Source organism: Hevea brasiliensis, chromosome 5 (assembly GCF_030052815.1).
Source record: "Hevea brasiliensis isolate MT/VB/25A 57/8 chromosome 5, ASM3005281v1, whole genome shotgun sequence".
In the NCBI taxonomy this organism is placed as follows: domain Eukaryota; kingdom Viridiplantae; phylum Streptophyta; class Magnoliopsida; order Malpighiales; family Euphorbiaceae; genus Hevea; species Hevea brasiliensis.
The window spans coordinates 107,499,189-107,522,579 of record NC_079497.1 but is presented as its reverse complement, the minus strand read 5'-3'; the positions used below and the strand labels follow the sequence as shown (position 1 = coordinate 107,522,579).

At 29.7% G+C, this 23,391-nt stretch overlaps 1 protein-coding gene across 1 annotated transcript; it reads left to right on the top strand.

Annotated features, from left to right (window-relative positions):
• Nucleotides 1–14,801: 14,801 nt before the first annotated feature.
• On the top strand, nt 14,802–17,540 carry LOC131180146 (DEAD-box ATP-dependent RNA helicase 52C-like; the record flags this gene model as incomplete). Its single annotated transcript, XM_058147767.1, has 4 exons — nt 14,802–15,053; nt 15,789–15,956; nt 16,392–16,505; nt 16,841–17,540. Coding segments are annotated over 4 exons (1,020 nt in total), but the record flags the coding sequence as incomplete, so codon positions are not given.
• Nucleotides 17,541–23,391: the final 5,851 nt, after the last annotated feature.

The following is a 23,391-nucleotide window of genomic DNA, read 5'->3' as shown; positions in this document are numbered from 1 at the left end:
ATATATTTTCCTTTAATATTGTCATGTATCACTTCTTATAAAAAGATTAATTTATTAATTAATGAAAAAATTAATATATTAATTAATAATTATTTATTATTAAATGGTAACTCTTTCCATACAATTATTATTGAAACATTATCAATACCATTCTTACGTTTTTTTAATAATTATTTTTATACTTTTACTTGGGGTTTAATAATTTATTTTAAGCAAGCAACAATACTTTTGAACTCTAAATTCTATTTAACACATTCTACCACTCCTATCATATATAAATTTCATCTCAAAAATTTGGAAAACCTAGAACACAAGATCTCATGAGAAATTCATAAAAAAAAAAAAGTCTCATGAGATATAGATTAAAGGTTAATGTTCTACATATATATATATCGAAACTATCTTAAACAAAACCATCTGAATTAAAATGTTTGACACAAATTATCAATATCCTTTGCTATTCAACTTATCAAAATGTTAGACATCACATTTACTTATTTCAACAATATTTATTTTATTTTTAAATTTCCTTAAGTTTCCTTTTTTATTATTATAAATTTTTTATATTTATTCTATTAAAAAATTTATGCATAATATATTATAATATTATTTCAAAATTTAAAATTATATTATAAAAATTATAGAAAAAAGTCCAAAAAAATGACTTGCGGTCTCATGCTTTGATACTTAAGATACTGAATTTTATTTTTTGTCAATATGGTAACTTGTGTTTATCACCGTTAGCATTTTTTTTTCACCCAAGTCGAAAGTGATGGAAGTTCAGTGGCTTTTATAGAGATGATAGGGTTTTCTTCTTGGCTTGCTTGTTTTTAAGGCATGGGTTAGCAACAATTCCTTCATTCCTTATCTTTGATGGGTGGCTTCGGTTCTACTCAGTTCTTGAAGAGGCAGCGTTGAGCAAACTTCTTGGCTTTCTGCTTGAGTGTAGAGCTAGGTTATTGGTAAGGAAGGGTCTTGGGCTTCTATTGCTGGGCCTGTACTTTGGGATGGGTCTTCCATGTAAAATCAGGCTTCAAGCCTTATATTTGTGTTGTACTTGCTCGGGCTTTTATGCAATGACAAAAATGCAGATAAAAAAAAAAAAACTTAGTCTTAGCCTAAAAAACAAGGCTCATTGGACCAACAATACCATCTCATAGGGCAACAGCACGCTGTTGGAAATCTCCAAAAGCCGAGAATGGAGTACCGATTGGAAGGGGAAGAACTAAAGGCTTGTGCAGCTGAGAATGTTGTGGCAGTGGGTGTAGAATAGGCTTTGAGGCGTGATGAATCACTATCTTTAAGGTATTAATTGCCCCCACTAGATTGCTGCAAGGTTATGGCAATATACCTCCAGGATACAACAAAGCCTGAAATCTGCAGACAGCAACTCCTGAAGATTTCCCTTAAGAACTCTTTATATGAACTGAATTTAGAGAGATTAGAAGAAAAGAAGAAGAAGTAGAAGTAGTATATATCTGGATTGAAAAAACTCATCCATATTTATAATGAATGAAAAGTCATGGCACCTTTACTAGATAGACACATCTGTCTATCTCCAATAGATACAACTGTTTATGTAATAGACATGTCTGTTTATTAAAAGATACCTATACAAATAGTTGTGACTATTTGTATAGAATAGACATGTCTGTTTATTAACAGATACCTATACAAACAGTTGTGACTGTTTGTATAGAATTGATATGTCTGTCTATTAACAGACACATCTATTTGTTAAGTGCCATAATAGAATAATATATATTGAATTATATATATATAATTCTATACATATTTCACTCTTGCCATTCCTTCACTTTCTTATATTTTAACAATATAGAAATTCTTTCTCTCTATACTATCTAACATACAAGCTATTTATAACAATCCCCCACTTAGCTTGTATTGTTAGATCCCATTGTTTCATGCATAATGAAAAGTATCTTTCGATTTAAACTTTTCCTTAGTGTAAGTATTTCAAAGTTCTAAAAAAATTATGGTGGCCTTAGCTTAAACCTCAATTTCTATTAAATAGAAATGAAATACTATACACATGAACCAATTCGTTTAAATCAGAAGTTCACCAAAATTTTAGCACTAATATGGCCTTGTGTTACCTCATGTTTTTATGAACATTTACAAAAGTTATTCTCACTTTTGTTGAAGCGGCACCACTTCCTATGTTCATATAGGTGAAGTTTCCTTTGTAATAATTTTAAACTTCATTAAGAGTATAAATACTCATCCTCATTCCATTAACTTAATACACTAAGTACTTAATTACAACATTTACTAATGACTTGTTGTTACCCTTTAAACTTTATTTAGTAATAATACTATAAAGTAGGGTTCCCATCATTAGTAAATTTAATGGAATATTTTTAATCCTAATCCAGCACATGTATTTTTTATCATATCTCTCGAGAGCCCTTTTGTAAACGGATCTGCCAGATTATTACAAGATTTGACATAAGTAATAGTAATAATTCCATCAGAGATTAATTGTCTCACATACTCATGTCTTAAGCTAATATGTCTAGACTTTCCATTATAAATTTTATTATAAGCTCTAGACATTGTTGCTTGACTATCACAATATAAAGAAATAGATAGCACAGGTTGTGGCCACAATTTAATATCCGATAACAAGTTTCTCAGCCATTCTACTTCTTTACCTACATTCGCCAAAGTTATAAATTCGGATTCTACCGTAGAATAACTTATACAAGTTTGTTTCTTTGATGCCCAAGAAACAAAACCTCCACCTAAAGTGGACACCCAACCAAAAGTTGACTTATTATCCTTAGTAATACATATCCAATTGGTATTTATAACACTTTAGGATCTCCAACCATATTTGTTTCACTAGTCAACCATATAATCACATGTTTATAACATGAACTGCATAAATAATTCACAGTCTAGGTTTGTACCTTATTTGCAGAAATAAATTGCTCCATAACTTGTTTAAAATGAGAGTATCCAACAATAAAGAACCAAGCTAAACTTGCACACACACACAAATGCATACTCATTTGTTCTTTTGCTACTTCTTACAAATGACTTGTAAGGCTCTTATTTTTACTACTCAAAATGTACCAACCTTTTGGCCAATTAGTTCATCTCTTCATGCATGTAACTATTTAGAAGAATTGCATCTTTTCATTTAGTTACATCTTTTGGCCAAGGGACATAACTCTTTGCATAGATACAATTCTTTATATGGTTTTTATACAATTGAAAACTTATCACAGAATAATCTATAGTTTATAATTCCTTTTTTAAATATCCAAAACCCTTGAAATTTCTTTTCAATATTCCACACTAGGATTATTAGTATATCTTGACAATTTATACATTGCAAAAGCAATATCAGGAGTAGTGCAATGCATAACATACATTAAGCTACCAATAGCACTAGCACACTCAATTTGAATAATTATTCTACCAAAATTTCCAGTCAATTTGTAATAAATATCATATAGAGTATTTACTTCCCTCAATATAATGAAATTGAAAAAGAGTAAAACCCTCACTATGTTATAGCTGGGTAGTTTTAGGCAGATCCCTCAAGGATAATAACCAAAATATAAATCTAGACAGCAATTTTAAAATTCTCCCAAGAATAAATTAAAGAATAATAATGTTGATTGTCGGTAAAAATGAAGAGAAGAGACAAAAAAGAAAAGTTAATAGATTTTTGTTCCAAACTACTATTTATAAAGCATTTGCATCTCTTCAAACATATACAATAGTTCACTTTATATCTATTAGAATAATTGCATCTGTTCACTTACACCTTTTAGAATAAATACAATCGTTTGCTTTGTATCTCTTAGAACAATTACATCTGTTCACTTACACCTTTTAGAATAAATACAATCGTTTGCTTTGTATCTCTTAGAACAATTACATCTGTTCACTTATATCTTTTACAACAGATACAATCGTTCACTTTGTATCTCTTAGCATAATTATATTTATTCACTCATACCTCTTAGAACATATACAACTGTTCACTTATACCTCTTAGAACAGATACAACTGTTCACTTATACATCTTAGAATAGATACAACTATTCACTTATACCTCTTAGAACAATACACCTATTCACTTTGTATCTTTTAGAACAATTATATTTGTTCATTTACACCTTTTAAAATAGATATAGCTATCGGTAATGAATAGTTCATTTTGATGCCTTTTAATGAACATACATAACTATTTCAAAATGAGATAAATTTTATTATCACTAATATTTTTTAACAATATCCCCACCTAGTTAGTGATAGACACAATTAATACGAATTAGGATTTATGCATATAAAAGTGTTTTTTGACTTATGCACATAAATCTTATTACCTTCTTTATCACATTCACCATGAGCTTTAGCATCATAATATAACCTTATATTTCTTCAGACATATTATCAAGTATTTAGAATTCAAAATATTTCATAATGAGAAATTTATCCATACCTTTCTTTTTCTGTATTATATTCGAATTCTAACGAATTCCAAATTTCTTTTGGAGACTTGACAGAGGTAAACAAATCTTATAGCCTATCTGATGAGTTGTTGAGAATATGACCTCTGCATGGCAATTCATCTTCTTTTCCTGATCTGCTTTTACCTTCTCAGTGAACATAATTTGTTCCTTAAAATGATCAAGTTTCATGAACTCTTGATTCATCACGGAAACAGCCTTAGACTCTATTGCGATTAATACCTTAAAATTGTTGTGGCAGTGGGTGTAGAATAGGCTTTGAGGCGTGATGAATCACTATCTTTAAGGTATTAATTGCCCCCACTAGATTGCTGCAAGGTTATGGCAATATACCTCCAGGATACAACAAAGCCTGAAATCACAGACAAAGAACTCCTGAAGATTTCCCTTAAGAACTCTTTATATGAACTGAATTTAGAGAGACTAGAAGAAAAGAAGAAGAAGTAGAAGTAGTATATATCTGGATTGAAAAAACTCATCCATATTTATAATGAATGAAAAGTCATGGCACCTTTACTAGATAGACACATCTGTCTATCTCCAATAGATACAACTGTTTATGTAATAGACATGTCTGTTTATTAAAAGATACCTATACAAATAGTTGTGACTATTTGTATAGAATAGACATGTCTGTTTATTAACAGATACCTATACAAACAGATTGTATTTGTTTGTATAGAATTGATATGTCTGTCTATTAACAGACACATCTATTTGTTAAGTGCCATAATAGAATAATATATATTGAATTATATATATATAATTCTATACATATTTCACTCTTGCCATTCCTTCACTTTCTTATATTTTAACAATATAGAAATTCTTTCTCTCTATACTATCTAACATACAAGCTATTTATAACAGAGAACATGTCTTGAACTGAAAAAAAAAAACCTCGTTATACCTAAAGAAAAGCTCTGGTAGTGAAGACCCCAATCCTTAAACACATATCCAAACGCATAGATCTACTGTTACTAAGCACAAACAGAGGTGAAGCATAGAGCCAAAGGAGAACCCACAGAGTAGGAATCATGGAAGCATCTTGCCAGTATCAACAGGCAGAGGTCAGCGATAGTGGGGCTCTTTAGTGTCCTACTCGCGCCTTCTGAGCCAATCTCTCAGATCGCACCCCATAAGCAAACCACCAGACAACACTAAACCAATGCCAAGCAAGATTAGTAGAGCACAAGTCGATGCAGTATGTTTCCATGACCATCTTTCGCCAAGAGAAACACCGGTTAGTGGGCTCATTCTCTTTTTCAACTGAAAACAACCAACTGAAAGTGTTTTGCTTACTTTAAATAGATAGATAGATAGATATGATTAATGGTAGCCTCTAATACGTTTAGGATTACTAATATTGCTTGTAATTCTCAGGTTGACAAACTATTCTTGTATAACCTGCAGTAAGAGGAGATGTGAGTTTGGTGGCCTAGGCAAGGCCACTCCAACATTCAAGTAAGTAAATACTTAAAGAATAAAGCAAGTACTTAAAAGTAGGGGTGTGCAGTTTTCGGTTTAAACCGAAAAACCGAATCGAACCGATTAATTCGGTTCAATCGGTTCGGTTTTAAAATTTAATCAGTTTGGTTCGGTTTATAATTTTGATAATTTCGGTTAATCGGTTCAGTTCGGTTATTTTCATAAAAAAATCAAAAAAACCGAACCGAACCGAAATTATTAATATATATAGGAAATAAAAAAAAATCGAATCAAATTGAATCGAACCGAATCGAACCGAACCGAAATCAAAGAAAACCGAACCGAACCTTAAGATTTTTTAGTTTTGATTTCTAATTTTTTCTGTTTTTATGTTTTTATTATTTAGATTTAATGTTAAAAAAATGAAATTTTATAAATTTCGGTTTGATCGGTTTAAAACCGAACCGATATTTATCGGTTCGATTCGGTTCGATTTTCTCTTATCAATCGGTTCGGTTCGGTTTTAAAAATTTTTGATTTTCGGTTTTCGATTTTATCGGTTCGGTTCGGTTCGGAACCGAACCGACCGATTGCACACCCCTACTTAAAAGTACAAAGGAAATAGATTGTATACTTTGGCTATTGTCATGATTCCTATTTATAAGGCAAAGGAACAGTGCTTTTTATACTGTACTCGGAATCTTGCCTACTCATATTCAGTTATTTTCCTTCATATATTATTGAAACATAGCATATTATTAGGTGACTTTCTCGACAGAGATACAATGCATCCCAATAACCTGAATCCGATTTTTAAGATAATCTTTCTTATCTGAACTCCTTATGCTTTGTCCGAACATCTTATACTTTATTCAAATACCTTGTGTCTTATCCGAATTCCTTGTACCTTATCCGAGCACCTTATGTCTTATCCGAATACCTTATTTGATTATCCTAAATGATGAATCTGAATTCAACCTAATCCCGAAGGATTTAAGCTCTCCGAAAACTTACTTGGACTTTTGAAACGTACTATATCAATTACTTGTGGAGTGTCGTCGCTGGGTAGTGTAATAATGATATACAATGTGGATGCTTAATTTACTGTGGGGTTTCTTGAGAAGACCCATGTATACTTTGCGTCACATTCATAATTAATATATTATCAATCTCTTGACTTGGCGTAAGTCAAATTCAGGATCAGTAAGTTGTATTATATTTCTTTGGCATCGAGCCCTTCATCTATCAAGGCGGTCTTGGGCAGTTTTGGTATTGCCATTCAATCTTTAAGTCTTTGATCAAATCGAGATATTCGATACTCATACAGGTCAGTGAATTATGACACATGTCAACTTCTTATATATCAGCTGATTTTGGCCCTTACCATTTGTCCCCCACGAAGTTCGATTTGACAGATGAACCTTCAGAGAATTACAATCATATCTTCTAATTGGGAGCTTGGTAAGAGCTCGAATACAATTGACAATGCCAAGGTGAAAAATCAACAGTAAGGATGGAATTCCATCGAATCATTAGATTTATTATAAGTAAGACTGCAAGAGATTGGTTATAGATTTTAGATTTTTTAAAATTTGATTTTCAAATTTTTGTCAAAAAAGACAATGGGTGTTCATTGAAAAATAGTTGAAGAAGAAATAGAGGAGGAGGAGGAGTTGCGCGCGTGTGTGTGCGTGCGCGCGTGTGTGTGTGTTTTAGAGAATAAGAGAACACATAGCTAGAGAGAATAGATTGAGGAACTTCAACAATAGTCATTGGGATTCAAACTCAAAATGGAGTGCATCAAAAGTTGAATCCTCAACCACAGAGTCCATTCTTCATAGGCTGTTTGCATCTTATTTAGAATAATTAAGTGCAAATTAAACTGAAAATTTTTATTTATTGATTAATTGCTCGATGATAATAATTAATGACATTCCCAGACACACATACATTGAGTATTTGTGCCAACATTAACACATTCAGCAGATCTTCTATGCAGAAATTTGCACAATTTCTGACAATTTCCCAAATCACACCCTTTGTCTCCAGGAAGAGGTGGTAGTATACTTCTACATATTTCAGCTTCTGCTTGGTACACCATTAACCCACCTGCATTACATAAATTACAATTTCATTATTCTTAAATCTTAACAAATTACCTTGATTAATTAAGGAGATCACAAATAAACAAACCTGCGAATACAAGGAGAAGGATCAAGACATGCTTGAAGGGAAGCACAACCATCTCTATAAGTTACTAGCTAGCCACACAAGGATGTGAACAAACTTGCTTAGAAAGAATTGAGAAAAATGGTAACTGCTATTCTTCTCCAAAAAAGGGAATACAGAGTATGTGTCTTTATATACAAGTCTAGCACACATGCTGCACATGTGAAAGTAAGAGAGACAAAATAAGTTACAACAGCTGTAGGACAACTTATATGACAAGCCTCCTATTTAATCCAGCTCAGCAATCATCTACAAGATGACTCTTGCATGGGTCTGTATATATGGTTAAATAATTAAGTAAATAATAACCCTTTTAAGGTATATATTGAAAATGGCCAAATTAAGCTTTCTTTGCTTTTTTGGATTTGCTATATGTTTCCAAATACCTTCATCCATTTATGGCATGTGCTTTACTTGAGATTTAGGTGTCCAGATTTTCTTTGATATGATTTTAAAGGGGGTATTAAATGGTTTTACAAATAATTAGGTATTTAAATTAAATAAATTAATTTTTAAAATATGCATATAATTAGTTCAGAACCTGTTTATCACATATATCTATATCTATTTATACATATAAAGCAAATATTTTTTTTTTCTGATGTTAATACATCATATATTTTCCTCTAATATTGCTATGTATCACTTCCTATAAAAAGATTAATTTATTAATAAATGAAAAAATTAATATATTAATTAATAATTATTTATTATTAAATGGTAATTCTTTCCATACAATTACTATTGAAACATTATCAATACCATTCTTACTTTTTTTTAATAATTATTTTTACACTTTTACTTGGGGTTTAATAATTTATTTTAAGCAAGCAACAATACTTTTGAACTCTAAATTCTATTTAATACATTCTACCACTCCTATCATATATAAATTGCATCTCAAAAATTTGGAAAACCTATGACACAAGATCTCGTGAGAAATTCATAAAAAAAATGGTCTCATGAGATATAGATCAAAGGTTAATGTTCTATATATATATATATATATATATATATATATATATATATATATATATATATATATATCTCGAAACTATCTTAATTAAAACCATCTAAATTAAAATGTTTGACACAAATTATTAATATCCTTTGCTATTCAACTTATCAAAATGTTAGACATCATGTTTACTTATTTCAACAATATTTATTTTATTTTTAAATTTCCTTAAGTTTCCTTTTTTATTATTATAAATTTTTTATATTTATTCTATTAAAAAATTTATGCATAATATATAATAATATTATTTCAAAATTTAAAATTATATTATAAAAATTATAGAAAAAAGTCCAAAAAAATGACTTGCAGTCTCATGCTTTGATACTTAAGACACTGAGTTTTATTTTTTGTCAATATGGTAACTTGTGTTTATCACCGTTAGCATTTTTTTTTCACCCAAGTCGAAAGTGATGGAAGTTCAGTGGCTTTTATAGAGATGATAGGGGTTTCTTCTTGGCTTGCTTGTTTTTAAGGCATGGGTTACCAACAATTCCTTCATTCCTAATCTTTGATGGGTGGCTTCGGTTCTATTCAGTTCTTGAAGAGGCAGCGTTGAGCAAACTTCTTGGCTTTCTCCTTGAGTGTAGGGCTAGGTTATTGGTAAGGAAGGGTCTTGGGCTTCTATTGCTGGGCCTGTACTTTGGGATGGGTCTTCCATGTAAAATCAGGCTTCAAGCCTTATATTTGTGTTGTACTTGCTCGGGCTTTTATGCAATGACAAAATTGCAGATAAAAAAAAAAAAACTATTCTTAGCCTAAAAACCAAGGCTCATTGGGCCAACAATACTATCTCATAGGGCAACAGCACGCTGTTGGAAATCTCCAAAAGCCGAGAATGGAGCACCGATTGGAAGGGGAAGAACTAAAGGCTGGTGCAGTTGAGAACATGTCTTGAACTGAAAAAAAAACCTCATTATACCTAAAGAAAAGCTCTGGTAGTGAAGACCCCAATCCTTAAACACATATCCAAACGCATAGATCTACGTTTACTAAGCACAAACAGAGGTGAAGCATAGAGCCAAAGGAGAACCCACAGAGTAGAAATCATGGAAGCATCTTGCCAACGGGCAGAGGTCAGCGATAGGGGGACTCTTTAGTGTCCTACTCGCGCCTTCTGAGCCAATCTCTCAGGTCGCACCCCATAAGCAAACCACCAGACAACACTAAACCAATGCCAAGCAAGATTGGTAGAGCACAAGTCGATGCAGTATGTTTCCATGACCATCTTTCGCCAAGAGAAACACTGGTTAGTGGGCTCATTCTCTTTTTCAACTGAAAACAAACCAACTGAAAGTGTTTTGCTTACTTTAAATAGATAGATAGATATGATTAATGGTAGCCTCTAATACGTTTAGGATTACTAATATTGCTTGTAATTCTCGGGTTGACAAACGATTCTTATATAACCTACAGTAAGAGGAGAAGTGAGGTCGGTGGCCTAGGCAAAGCCACTCCAACATTCAAGTAAGTAAATACTTAAAGGATAAAGCAAGTACTTAAAAGTACAAAGGAAATAAATTGTATACTTTGGCTATTGTCATGATTCCTATTTATAAAGCTAAGGAACAATGCTTTTCCACCGTACTCGGAATCTCACCGACTCATATTCAGTTATTTTCCTTCATATATTATTGAAACAAGCATATTATTAGGTAACTTTCTCGACAGAGATACAATACATCCCAACAATCTGCATCCGATTTTTAAGATAATCTTTCTTATCTGAACTCCTTATGCTTTGTCCAAACATCTTATACTTTATTCAAATACCTTGTGTCTTATTCAAATTCCATATACCTTATCCGAGCATCTTATGTCTTATTCAAATACCTTATTTGATTATCCTAAACGATGAATTTGAATTCAACCTAATCCCCAATGATTTAAGCTCTTCGAAGACTTACTTATGGACTTTTGAAACGTACTATACCAACTTGTGCTCTCCATGACCATCTTTGGCCAAGAGAAACATTGGTTAGTGGTCTCATTCTCTTTTTCAACTGAAAACAACCAAGTACGGTTTTATCTGTCAATTGTATAAATGCCCACATACAACCACAAATCTGCAAAAGAGAAAATCAAAAGATAAAAAAAACTAACTACAACCCAATCCAAAGAAAGAGGGAGGGCGAAACCCACTTCTCTAAGTCAGGGGAGGGCCTCCCTTGCTCGAAAGGGGCAAAGAAAGACTCAAGAAGGCTGCTACATAAGGGACTCTCTCCGGTGGAAATCAAACCCACGCGCAGAGGAAAATCTCACTTTTAGATCAAACAACTTGACACTGCTAAATTTATGCTGACTGGGCACATATAATTATGAACAATAATAATGAGAATTATTATATCGTAAAAATTTTTACAAATTTCTTCGTTACTACTTATAATTTTAAATAAAAATAATGATATAAGAACTAAATATAATTGATTAACTATTTGAAATAAAAACTTATTTTTTTTATTTTATTATTTTAGTTACATTTATTCAGTAAAAGAATACAAATATTAATTATTATGATAGAAATAATTATAGATATAATAACAGCAAATTAACTACCCTAGTTTTTAACTTCAATATTATTAATACATATTAACATATACTCCACATGCAAATGTATTTTTATTTTGTTACTATCATTATACTTTTTATATTATTAATATCATTTTTTAAATAATATTAAAAAAAGTAAAGTTTAAATATTTTTTAATATATTAAAAGGATATAAATTTTTTTTTTGTTATTTTAAAATGATAAAACTAATCTCAAATTATTTCATATCTTTAATCTATATTTTTATTTTTAATATTTATTTTTATTTTTTATTAAATTTTTTTTCTATAGTATTATGAAATATTCATTAAAAATTTGTGAGATAAAAAATTTAGTCCATAAAAATTAATAAAAATAAAATTTGAAGCAATTAACAACAAATTTAAATATTATATTATTTTCATATATTAAAATTAAAAATTATTTATATATTATTTATATATTAAAATTATTAATAGCTTCATGCAAAGCCTGAGTAATTCCCTATTATATATACATAAAGTAAGCAAGTTTTCTTATGGTGTTGTTCGGGGTACTTTTTAGGAAAAGTAAGTGTTTAATTATTTTTTATGTGATTTAATTCTTTTTTTTTTTAATTTTTCTTTTAAGTATCATTATTATTACCCTTACTATTATAATTTTTATGATTTAGATGATTATTTTATTTAATAGTTGATTGCCAAAATTCATAGCTTTTGTGATTAAATATGTTATTTAAAATTTTATTGTATTTCCTTTTATATCAGATATAAAAAAAAAATTATAAAAAAAATAATATTATTTTTTATTTAATTTTCATAAATCTCATAGTATGCATATATTTATGCTGAATTTTTTTTTCTTTTTCACAAATTTTCAGTATAGTTCATCAAATATTATACATTAATCTATAAGGCTGATGAATAAATTTTTTGCTAATATCAGTTGAATCGTATTTTTGTGCACTAATTTTTGAGAGATTAATAATTTAATTAATTAAATTGAATTAAAAGTTTAAAATTTCTTAATTATGATAATCGGTAAAAATATTTGCATTTAAAATATGATGAATATATAATCTCATGGAATAAATTTGAATTCAGCCGAGACTATTAAAATTATAAATGGTGATCGATTTTTATAATTATAAAATATTTTATTAATTTCAAAAATGGTTTTACCTAATGAGAATATTAGGTATATTAAAATAATATTTATTTTAATGAAAAAAATTAAATAAATCCATATATTTTCAGTCAATTGACAAATAATTCTAAAATTAAGTTTTTGACCAAATAAATCTTTATATTTTCTAATTAAGATTGAAAAAGTTCTCGCATAATAAAATATTATTTTTTTAATAATAAAATATATTTTCCTTATTTTTAAATATAAAAATTATTTGTCATTTTTAATTAAATAAAATTTAAAAAATTTTAAAAAAATGATGAATAAAAATTATTTAATATTAAAATAATTATTTTAATATATATTTTACTATTAAAAAATCATTGAATTCTTTTTTAAAAAAAAATTATTTAGCTTAAATTAAAAAGTTTTATCCTTATTCAGAACTTGACTTTGGGCATTGAAAGTATAGAGGTTTATTTGATATATTTTTTTTTTATTTTAATTCTTAAATTTTTATAAATATACTTTTTAATCTTTTTTAAAATTTGTATATTTCATTTAATTATAGAAATTTAAAAATTGATATGTCTCAAAATTGATAAAATAATTTAAAATTTTATTTTTAAAAAATAAAATTACAAATATCAAAGATTTAGATAATATATATAAAATAGAATTAGCTATCTTCTAGGAATAGAAAGCACCTGACATCAAATCTTGCATCTAGTCTCATTGAGAGGAAAAATTGTATTTTATAGTCGTGATTGTGTATAAAATAATTTGTATGAAATAATAAATTAATAAAAAATACATACATAAATAAATCTCATAAAATTATAACCGTTAAACAAGCATTCTCCTAAATGGTGGGCATGAAGGCCTCACGGTTGATATGCATCGGCTTCGCTGACCCTTCATAGAGCTCCAACTCAACAATAGACACAATATATAGGACATCTTTGAAGCGTTGATTAGGGCTAGCAAATTGAAAAAATAATCCTTTATGAAGATTTTCTAAGATCTGCAATAAAAAATATGAAAAAAAATAAGTCATTTATATCCTAATTCTAAGATGGATAAGGGGAGACCCACACTTCGAGTTAGGAGGCAGTTGCCTTACTCGTGATACTTGCAGAAAGAAGCAATCGAAATTTACAAAGGCCAAGAACGAAAGAGACTCTTTCTAGGAACTAGAGAGAGAGTTGCCGCTTCCTCTTCCAATCTCGCCATATTGATCATCATTTATCTTAAGATTCTTGGTTTCCTAGGCAATTTAGCTAGTGTTCAATCACTGTGGGCGTATAATCTAGTGGTGGTCTTGAAATGGCTATCATTTATAAAAAGCTTTAAGAAAGAGCAAAGAAAAATTTCCAAATTTTAGGTATATTAAAAATTATAAATTAAAAACAAATTAATTAATATTTCTCATATCTTTTCCGATCAATAAAATATTTTTTAAATTTAATTTAATTTAATTTATTATTAAAATTTTAAACAACTAAATTTCTTAAATTCTATTCTATTTTGCTAGTCAAATAGCCATTTCATTCAAATCTTATATATAAATAATTATATATTTAAAACATATATACATATATTAAGTTTAAAATATAAACACTTCTTAAGAATAAAATAAAATATATCAGAATAAACAATCAAGTAATTTATTAGAAGAATAATTATATATATATATATATATATATATATATATATATATATATATATATATATATATATATATAAAACTTGCTCACAGCGCAGGCTTACATCTTATTTAGAATAATCAAGGGCAATTAAACTGAAAAATTAGTGGGCGTAGTGCTTTTTTCTACTTGCTAGTTGTTTTTTGCATGTATGATGTGATAAAGTATCTTCATAAGCACTTGGGCCCTGCTTTCATTTTCCCTTTGTGAGCAATTGTTGCCTACTTTAATTGTTCACTTACTATTTATTAATTATTACATGTTCAGTTGCGAGAACTTGAAACAGGGGTTGATGTTCTTGTGGCAACTCCTGGACGGCTGGTGGATTTGCTTGAGAGGGCTAGAGTGTCATTGCAGATGATTAGATATTTGGCACTTGATGAGGCTGATAGGATGCTGGATTTGGGTTTTGAGCCTCAGATTAGAAAGATAGTAGAACAAATGGACATGCCTCCACCTGGAAGGAGACAGACAATGCTGTTTAGTGCCACTTTTCCAAAAGAAATACAGGTTTTTGTTTTGGATGCATACTTTATTTTCTGTTGGTTTCCTTTCATTTTCTTATGAACATTTGTTGTTGATATCACTGACACTGATGTCATTGGATGTTATTATTATAAGAAGTTCTTGAGATAGTTATTAAAAGTTTTGATGAAGACAATTTATTTTATTGTTGAAGTTATGCAGAGTATTTTAGAGTGTGCTTCCTTTTGGAAAATTTAAATAGTTTCTATTAAAATAGAGAACTGTTAGGAATTGTGTTTAGCAGTAGAGAAATACACTCTGTATTTTGAGAAAACTAGATTTTCCATAAAGTGGCTTTTACAAATTTGTCTCTTCAAATTGAATGGAAAGTGGAAAACCGGTCTAGTTCATTTTCCATCTCAAAGAAAAAGTTTTCTATTTCATCAGGTACACATTTTGTACATTTTCTTACACAAAAGCGTATTATTAGATGAGATGAAAATTAGAGAAGAAAAATTGAATCCATTTGTCTCGAAGTAAATGCACACTTGACTTCTGGAGTTGTGGTTTTAAATTTGGTTTCACTATCGGATATAGCTTATGGTGTGGATTGGACAGTTGAATGCTTATTTCTGTAGGCTAAGGCAATTGCTCTCTTGTAGGTCTGTAGGCTGTGTAGTCATAGCCATTCTTTGTGGTGAAGCCCAATAATTGGGTTTTGTTGAAAAATGGCATCTCAAAATGCAACTAACTGTTTTTGGTAATTTGGCTGCCACGCAGAGACTCGCTTCTGATTTTCTTTCAAATTACATTTTCTTGGCTGTTGGAAGGGTTGGTTCTAGTACTGATTTAATTATTCAAAGAGTTGAATATGTTCATGAGACTGACAAGAGAAGCCATCTCATGGACCTTCTTCATGCACAAAGAGAAACGGAAATTCATGGCAAGGTAATAAATATTATTTGCTGCCTGTAGAAGTTTGATATGGTTTATATGTTCTGTTCTATTGCAGTTACTGGTGATTTTATCTGTTCATATGAATTAGGAATGCCCTGAGTTATGCCTTTGGCGTCTTTCCAACTTGGTTTAATTACAAATTTAGCTGCTTAAATTTGATTATCTAGGTAAAGCCTTAAATGATAAAATGGTAATAAGACTAGAGGGGGAAAAAAAAAGAAAATGAGGCAAACAGAGGAACAATTTAACATGAGTGAAAAGTGAGAATAAGACGGAACCATGAGGAATGGAAGGACAGTAAACAGTCCAAAAAAAAAAAAAAAAAAAAACTAGAGCCATCTGTATTGTGCAGGGTGAATGTTTAAGTGATCCATTTTAATTTATTAGTATTTGCTATATGGTAATTGTTTCATGTTGAATTTGCAGCAATCTTTGACATTAGTTTTTGTGGAGACGAAGAAGGGAGCCGATGCTCTGGAATATTGGTTGTGTGGTAATGGGTTTCCTGCGACAACAATTCATGGTGATAGGACGCAACAGGTGAGTTATTCAGGTTCAGATTTCCTTAAAAGAAAGATGGGAAGATAACACGATGTTCTATATTTTGTTTATCCCTGTAATCAGTTGTTGTCAGTGTAGAGTAGTGTTATGATGGTTGGTTGCTAGATTCTTAATATTGCATGAGATGATGGCCAGTATTGTTATGATTTAGGAAAGAAATAGGTGGTATTTACCAATCTTGATACAAAATTTTCAGTAGAAACTTTCTCTGGGTTATATATTGCAATCCTTTTCTCATGATATGCATTTACCCTTTTTAGCCGTAGCAGTGTCTTGAACCTAATTATTTTTGTTGTTATGGGTTTTGTTTGCAGGAAAGGGAAATGGCACTAAGATCATTCAAAAGTGGCAAGACACCAATTTTAGTAGCAACAGATGTGGCAGCTCGTGGTCTTGACATTCCTCATGTGGCTCATGTAGTAAATTTTGATCTTCCCAATGACATTGACGATTATGTTCACAGGATAGGACGAACCGGACGAGCAGGAAAAACAGGTCTAGCCACAGCCTTCTTTAATGAGAACAATACTTCGATTGCAAGGTCTCTAGCTGATTTAATGCAAGAAGCAAATCAGGAAGTACCTGCTTGGCTCACTCGTTATGCTTCACGGGTTTCCTATAGTGGTGGTAAGAATCGGCGGACTGGGGGTGGCCGATTTGGTGGCCGTGACTTTAGAAGGGAGGGCTCTTTTAATAGAGGCATGGACTATTATGGTGGAGGGAATAGCAGTGGTGGATATGGGGTTCCTGGCGGTTACGGAGGGGGATATGGTCCGGGTGTGGCAAGCGCCTGGGATTAGTTTCCCACATTACAGTGGATTCAAATTCTCTTGTTTTCTCACGAGTATATAATTTTTTTTTTCCCCTTTAGAATCAAGGAACAAAATTTTTAATACTCCATTGTTCTTGATTTGTTTTTCATTCGGTTCTAAATGTTGAAAGTTGTATGGTGTTCCATACTTTTGTCGCGTTACCCAAATATTGAAACTAACCAAAGTATGCTTTAGATGTTAATGAGCGATCAAACCTTAAACCAAAACAACCTTGTGGGTTATTAATTGTGTTTGTAAGTTGCAATTTCTTGCCCTCTGAAGCCCTTTGAAATGGTTAGCAGTTTTTAACATAAGAATTTTCCCCAATGAATGTGTTCGCCATTAGCCTCATTTATGACTCGAGATTGTGTTCCCCAATGAAATGGTTAGCAGTTCGTAGAAATTCATTCATTTTATTTCAATTGATTTGGTGGTGGAATTTCACATGTTGAAATTATTTTTCATGTTTTTCTTTATTATGTTATAATTTTGAATTTTAGTGTTCAGTGCTATTATAATTCCATTGAATTTATCTAATTTTCTATATTTTATTTTTAAGCACGTTGAATGCACTATTGAATTTTATTAAAAAAAAAAAAATTCATGACAGCTTAAAATATTTTATGATGTATTTCAAATGTTATAAATGTCTTTTAATATATTTTAATTCTTATAAAATATAATTAAGATATAAAAATTAAGGTGAATCATTTGATATTTATGAAATTTAAAATATCTCAAGATTTTTCAACTTTGTCTTGTTGCATGACATGACAACGATTTTTTTCCCATGGAAGGAGCATAATTATAACCATTCTCATTGAGGGAAATTCTAGCATACATCCAGAGTATTAAAATTTAATACTCTTTACAAACATATAATTATAGTTATTTTTTAAATTAAAGAAAAATGAATCTAATGACTTGTGAGAGAGAGAACATATACCTTAAAAGCATATAATAATCTTTCGTTAAATGGGTACCTGTGCATTGATGGATTAAAATCATTATTAGACAGACAGAAATTATCATCAAGTTAGTGTAGTGATTGAAATTATTAAAATGGAAATATATGTAGAAATACAGAAAGCTTCTACTATTTACAATTGCTTCGTGTGCTATGGTGAGTGAGACAAGTGTCAACTTTCTGTGAATGAGGCATTGCTAAACAAGTATATTTAATTACTAGAGAATTGCTTGTAATTCTGCACATGGTTTAGTAATTTTAATTTATATACTTTTAATTTTAATATATAAAAAAAATACTATTTTAAATTTATTGTTAATTATTTTTTATTTTATTTTTATTATTTTTTTATACTAAACATTTATCTCTCAAATATTTTATGAAGAACTAATAATAAAATTACTAAAAAAAATATAGCAATATAATAGCCTATAAAAATATAGATTAAAAATATGAAATAATTAACGATTGGTTAAATCAAATAATTATTTTCATCATTTTAAGATATTAAAATTTTTTATTTCCTCTTAATATATTAAAGAAATAAAATATATTTAAATATTATTTTTATTTAGTAATATTAATATTGTTCTAAAAAATAATATTAATAATCTGAAAAGTATTAAGGTAGTGCAATAAAAAAAAATGAAAACAAAATTATATGTACATAATATATAAAATTATAGGTATATGGAATAAATATATGTTGATAGATAGTAACTAACTTAATAATAATGACTATTTATTATGAGCATTAAAAGAGCAGTCATTAAATAATTTGTAACTTACATATATATACATAATTGGAGAATAACTGACGTATACTTAATCCTAATTTAAAGTAATTGAATATTCAATTAATAAAAAAAATAAAGAAATTTAATAAAATTAAATTAATTATATTTTATAAATAAATTATCACTTGACATAATTTCATAAGTTTATATATATATATATAACAATAAATTTTTCTAAACAATAATAAAAATAATATAACATAGTTTATATTAACTAAAGCAATGATATTAATCATTTATTAATTGTATTATAAAATATATAAAGAAAATATTGTAAAATTTAATATTAATACAAACGTAAACAAAATATTAAATAAATATCATTAAAGGAGAGAGGGTAAAACTTTTGAATACTCCATGTAACATTTTCTTAGAATGCCACTGTTAGAAAAATTACACTACATGACAAGCTCTTGAAAGTGTTTTGCTTACTTTAAATGGATAGATAGATAGATAGATATGATTAATGGTAGCCTCTAATACGTTTAGGATTATTAATATTGTTTGTGATTCTCGAGTTGACAAACGATTCTTGTATAACCTGCACTAAGAGGAGACGTGAGGTTGGTGGCCTAGGCAAGGCCACTCCAGTGCTCAAATAAGTAAATACTTAAAGAATAAAGCAAGTTTTGAAAGTATGAAGGAAATAGATTGCATACCTTGGAATCTTGAGTTGGCCATTGTCATGATTCCTATTTATAAGGCAAGGAAACAATGCTTTTCCACCGTACTTGAAATCTTGCCAACTCATATCTAACTATTTCTCTCCATATATTGTGGAAACTTAGCACATTTTTAGGTGACTTTCTTGGCGGAGATATAGTGTATCCCAATAACTTATATTTAATTTCTAAGATAATTCTTCTTAAGCCTTGTCCAAATATCTTATACTTTATTCAAACACTGTGTACCTTGTCTGAATACCTTATTTTATTACCCTAAATGAAGAATCTAAATTCAACCTAATCTCGACGGATTTAAGCTCTCCAAAGACTTACTTGGACTTTTGAAACGTGCTATATCAATTACTTATGGAGTGTCGTCGTTGGGTAGTGTAATAATGATATCTTATTATACAATGTGGATGCTTCATTTACTATGGGGTTTCTTAAGAAGACCCATGTATACTTTGCGTCACATTCATAATTAATATATTTTCAATCTCATGACTTGGCATAAGTCAATTTCAGGATTAGTAAGTTGTATTATATTTCTTTGGCAACGAGCCCTTCATCTATCAAGGCGGTCTTGGGTAGTTTTGGTATTGCCATTCAATCTTCAAGTCTTTGATCAAATCGAGATATTCGATACTCATACAGGTCAGTGAATTATGACACATGTCAACTTCTTATATATCAGTTGATTTTAGCCCTTACCATTTGTCCCCCACGAAGTTCGATTTGACAGATGAACCTTCAGAGAGTTACAATCATATCTTCTAATTGGGAGCTTGGTAAGAGCTCGAATACAATTGACAATGCCAAGGTGAAAAATCAACAGTAAGGATGGAATTCCATCGAATCATTAGATTTATTATAAGTAAGACTGCAAGAGATTGATTATAGATTTTAGATTTTTTAAAATTTGATTTTCAAATTTCTCTCAAAAAAGACAATGGGTGTTCATTGAAAAATAGCTAAAGAAGAAATAGAGGAGGAGGAGGAGTTACGCGCGTGTGTGTGTGCGTGCATGTGTGTGTGTGTGTGTGTTTTAGAGAATAAGAGAAGACATAGCTAGAGAGAATAGATTGAGGAACTTCAACAATGTTCATTGGGATTCAAACTCAAAATGGAGTGCATCAAAAGTTGAATCCTCAACCACTGACTCCATTCTTCATAGGCTATTTGCATCTTATTTAGAATAATTAAGTGCAAATTAAACTGAAAATTTTTATTTATTGATTAATTGCTCGATGATAATAATTAATGACATTCCCAGACACACATACATTGAGTATTTGTGCCAACATTAACACATTCAGCAGATCTTCTATGCAGAAATTTGCACAATTTCTGACAATTTCCCAAATCACACCCTTTTTCTCCAGGAAGAGGTGGTAGTATACTTCTACATATTTCAGCTTCTGCTTGGTACACCATTAACCCACCTGCATTACATAAATTACAATTTCATTATTCTTAAATCTTAACAAATTACCTTGATTAATTAAGGAGATCACAAATAAACAAACCTGAGAATACAAGGAGAAGGACCAAGACATGCTTGAAGGGAAGCACAACCATCTCTATAAGTTACTAGCTAGCCACACAAGGATGTGAACAAACTTGCTTAGAAAGAATTGAGAAAAATGGTAACTGCTATTCTTCTCCAAAAAAGGGAATACAGAGTATGTGTCTTTATATACAAGTCTAGCACACATGTTGCGCATGTGAAAATAAGAGAGACAAAATAAGTTGCAACAGCTGTAGGACAACTTATATGACAAGCCTCCTATTTAATCCAGCTCAGCAGTCTTCTACAGGATGACTCTTGCATGGGTCTGTATATATAGTTAAAATAATTAAGTAAATAATAACCCTTTTAAGGTATATATTGAAAATAGCCAAATTAAGCTTTCTTTGCTTTTTTGGATTTGCTATATGTTTCCAAATACCTTCATCCATTCATGGCATGTGCTTTACTTGAGATTTAGGTGTCCGGATTTTCTTTGATATGATTTTAAAGGGGGTATTAAATGGTTTTACAAATAATTAGGTATTTAAATTAAATAAATTAATTTTTAAAATATGCATAAAATTAGTTCAGAACCTATTTATCACATATATCTATATCTATTTATACATATAAAGCAAGTTTTTTTTTTCTGATGTTGCTACGTCGTATATTTTCTTTTAATATTGCCATGTATCACTTCCTATAAAAAGATTAATTTATTAATTAATGAAAAAATTAATATATTAATTAATAATTATTTATTATTAAATGGTAATTCTTTCCATACAATTATTATTGAAACATTATCAATACCATTCTTACGTTTTTTTAATAATTATTTTTATACTTTTACTTGGGGTTTAATAATTTATTTTAAGCAAGCAACAATACTTTTGAACTCTAAATTCTATTTAATATATTCTACCACTCCTATCATATATAAATTTCATCTCAAAAATTTGGAAAACCTATGACACAAGATCTCGTGAGAAATTCATAAAAAAAAAGTCTCATGAGATATAAATCAAAGGTTAATGTTCTATATATATATATATATATATATATATATATATATATATATATATATATATATATATATATATATATATCTCGAAACTATCTTAATTAAAACCATCTAAATTAAAATGTTTGACGCAAATTATCAATATCCTTTGCTATTCAACTTATCAAAATGTTAGACATCACATTCACTTATTTCAACAATATTTATTTTATTTTTAAATTTCCTTAAGTTTCCTTTTTTATTATTTTAAATTTTTGATATTTATTCTATTAAAAAATTTATGCATAATATATTATAATATTATTTCAAAATTTGAAATTATATTATAAAAAATTATAGAAAAAAGTTTAAAAAAATGACTTGCGGTCTCATACTTTGATACTTAAGATATTGTGTTTTATTTTTTGTCAATATGGTAACTTGTGTTTATCACCGTTAGCATTTTTTTTTTCACCCAAGTTGAAAGTGATGGAAGTTCAGTGGCTTTGATAGAGATGATAGGGGTTTCTTCTTGGCTTGCTTGTTTTTAAGGCATGGGTTAGCAACAATTCCTTCATTCCTAATCTTTGATGGGTGGCTTCGGTTCTACTCAGTTCTTGAAGAGGCAGCGTTGAGCAAACTTCTTGGCTTTCTGCTTGAGTGTAGAGCTAGGTTATTGGTAAGGAAGGGTCTTGGGCTTCTATTGCTGGGCCTGTACTTTGGGATTGGTCTTCCATGTAAAATCAGGCTTCAAGCCTTATATATGTGTTGTACTTGCTTGGGCTTTTATTCAATGACAAAATTGCAGATAAAAAAAAAAAAAAAAACATATTCTTGGCCTAAAAAACAAGGCTCATTGGACCAACAATACTATCTCATAGGGCAACAGCACGCTGTTGGAAATCTCCAAAAGCCAAGAATGGAGCACCGATTGGAAGGGGAAGAACTAAAGGCTTGTGCAGTTGAGAACATGTCTTGAACTGAAAAAAAACCTCATTATACCTAAAGAAAAGCTCTGGTAGTGAAGACCCCAATCCTTTAACACATATCCAAACGCATAGATCTACTGTTACTAAGCACAAACAGAGGTGAAGCATAGAGCCAATGGAGA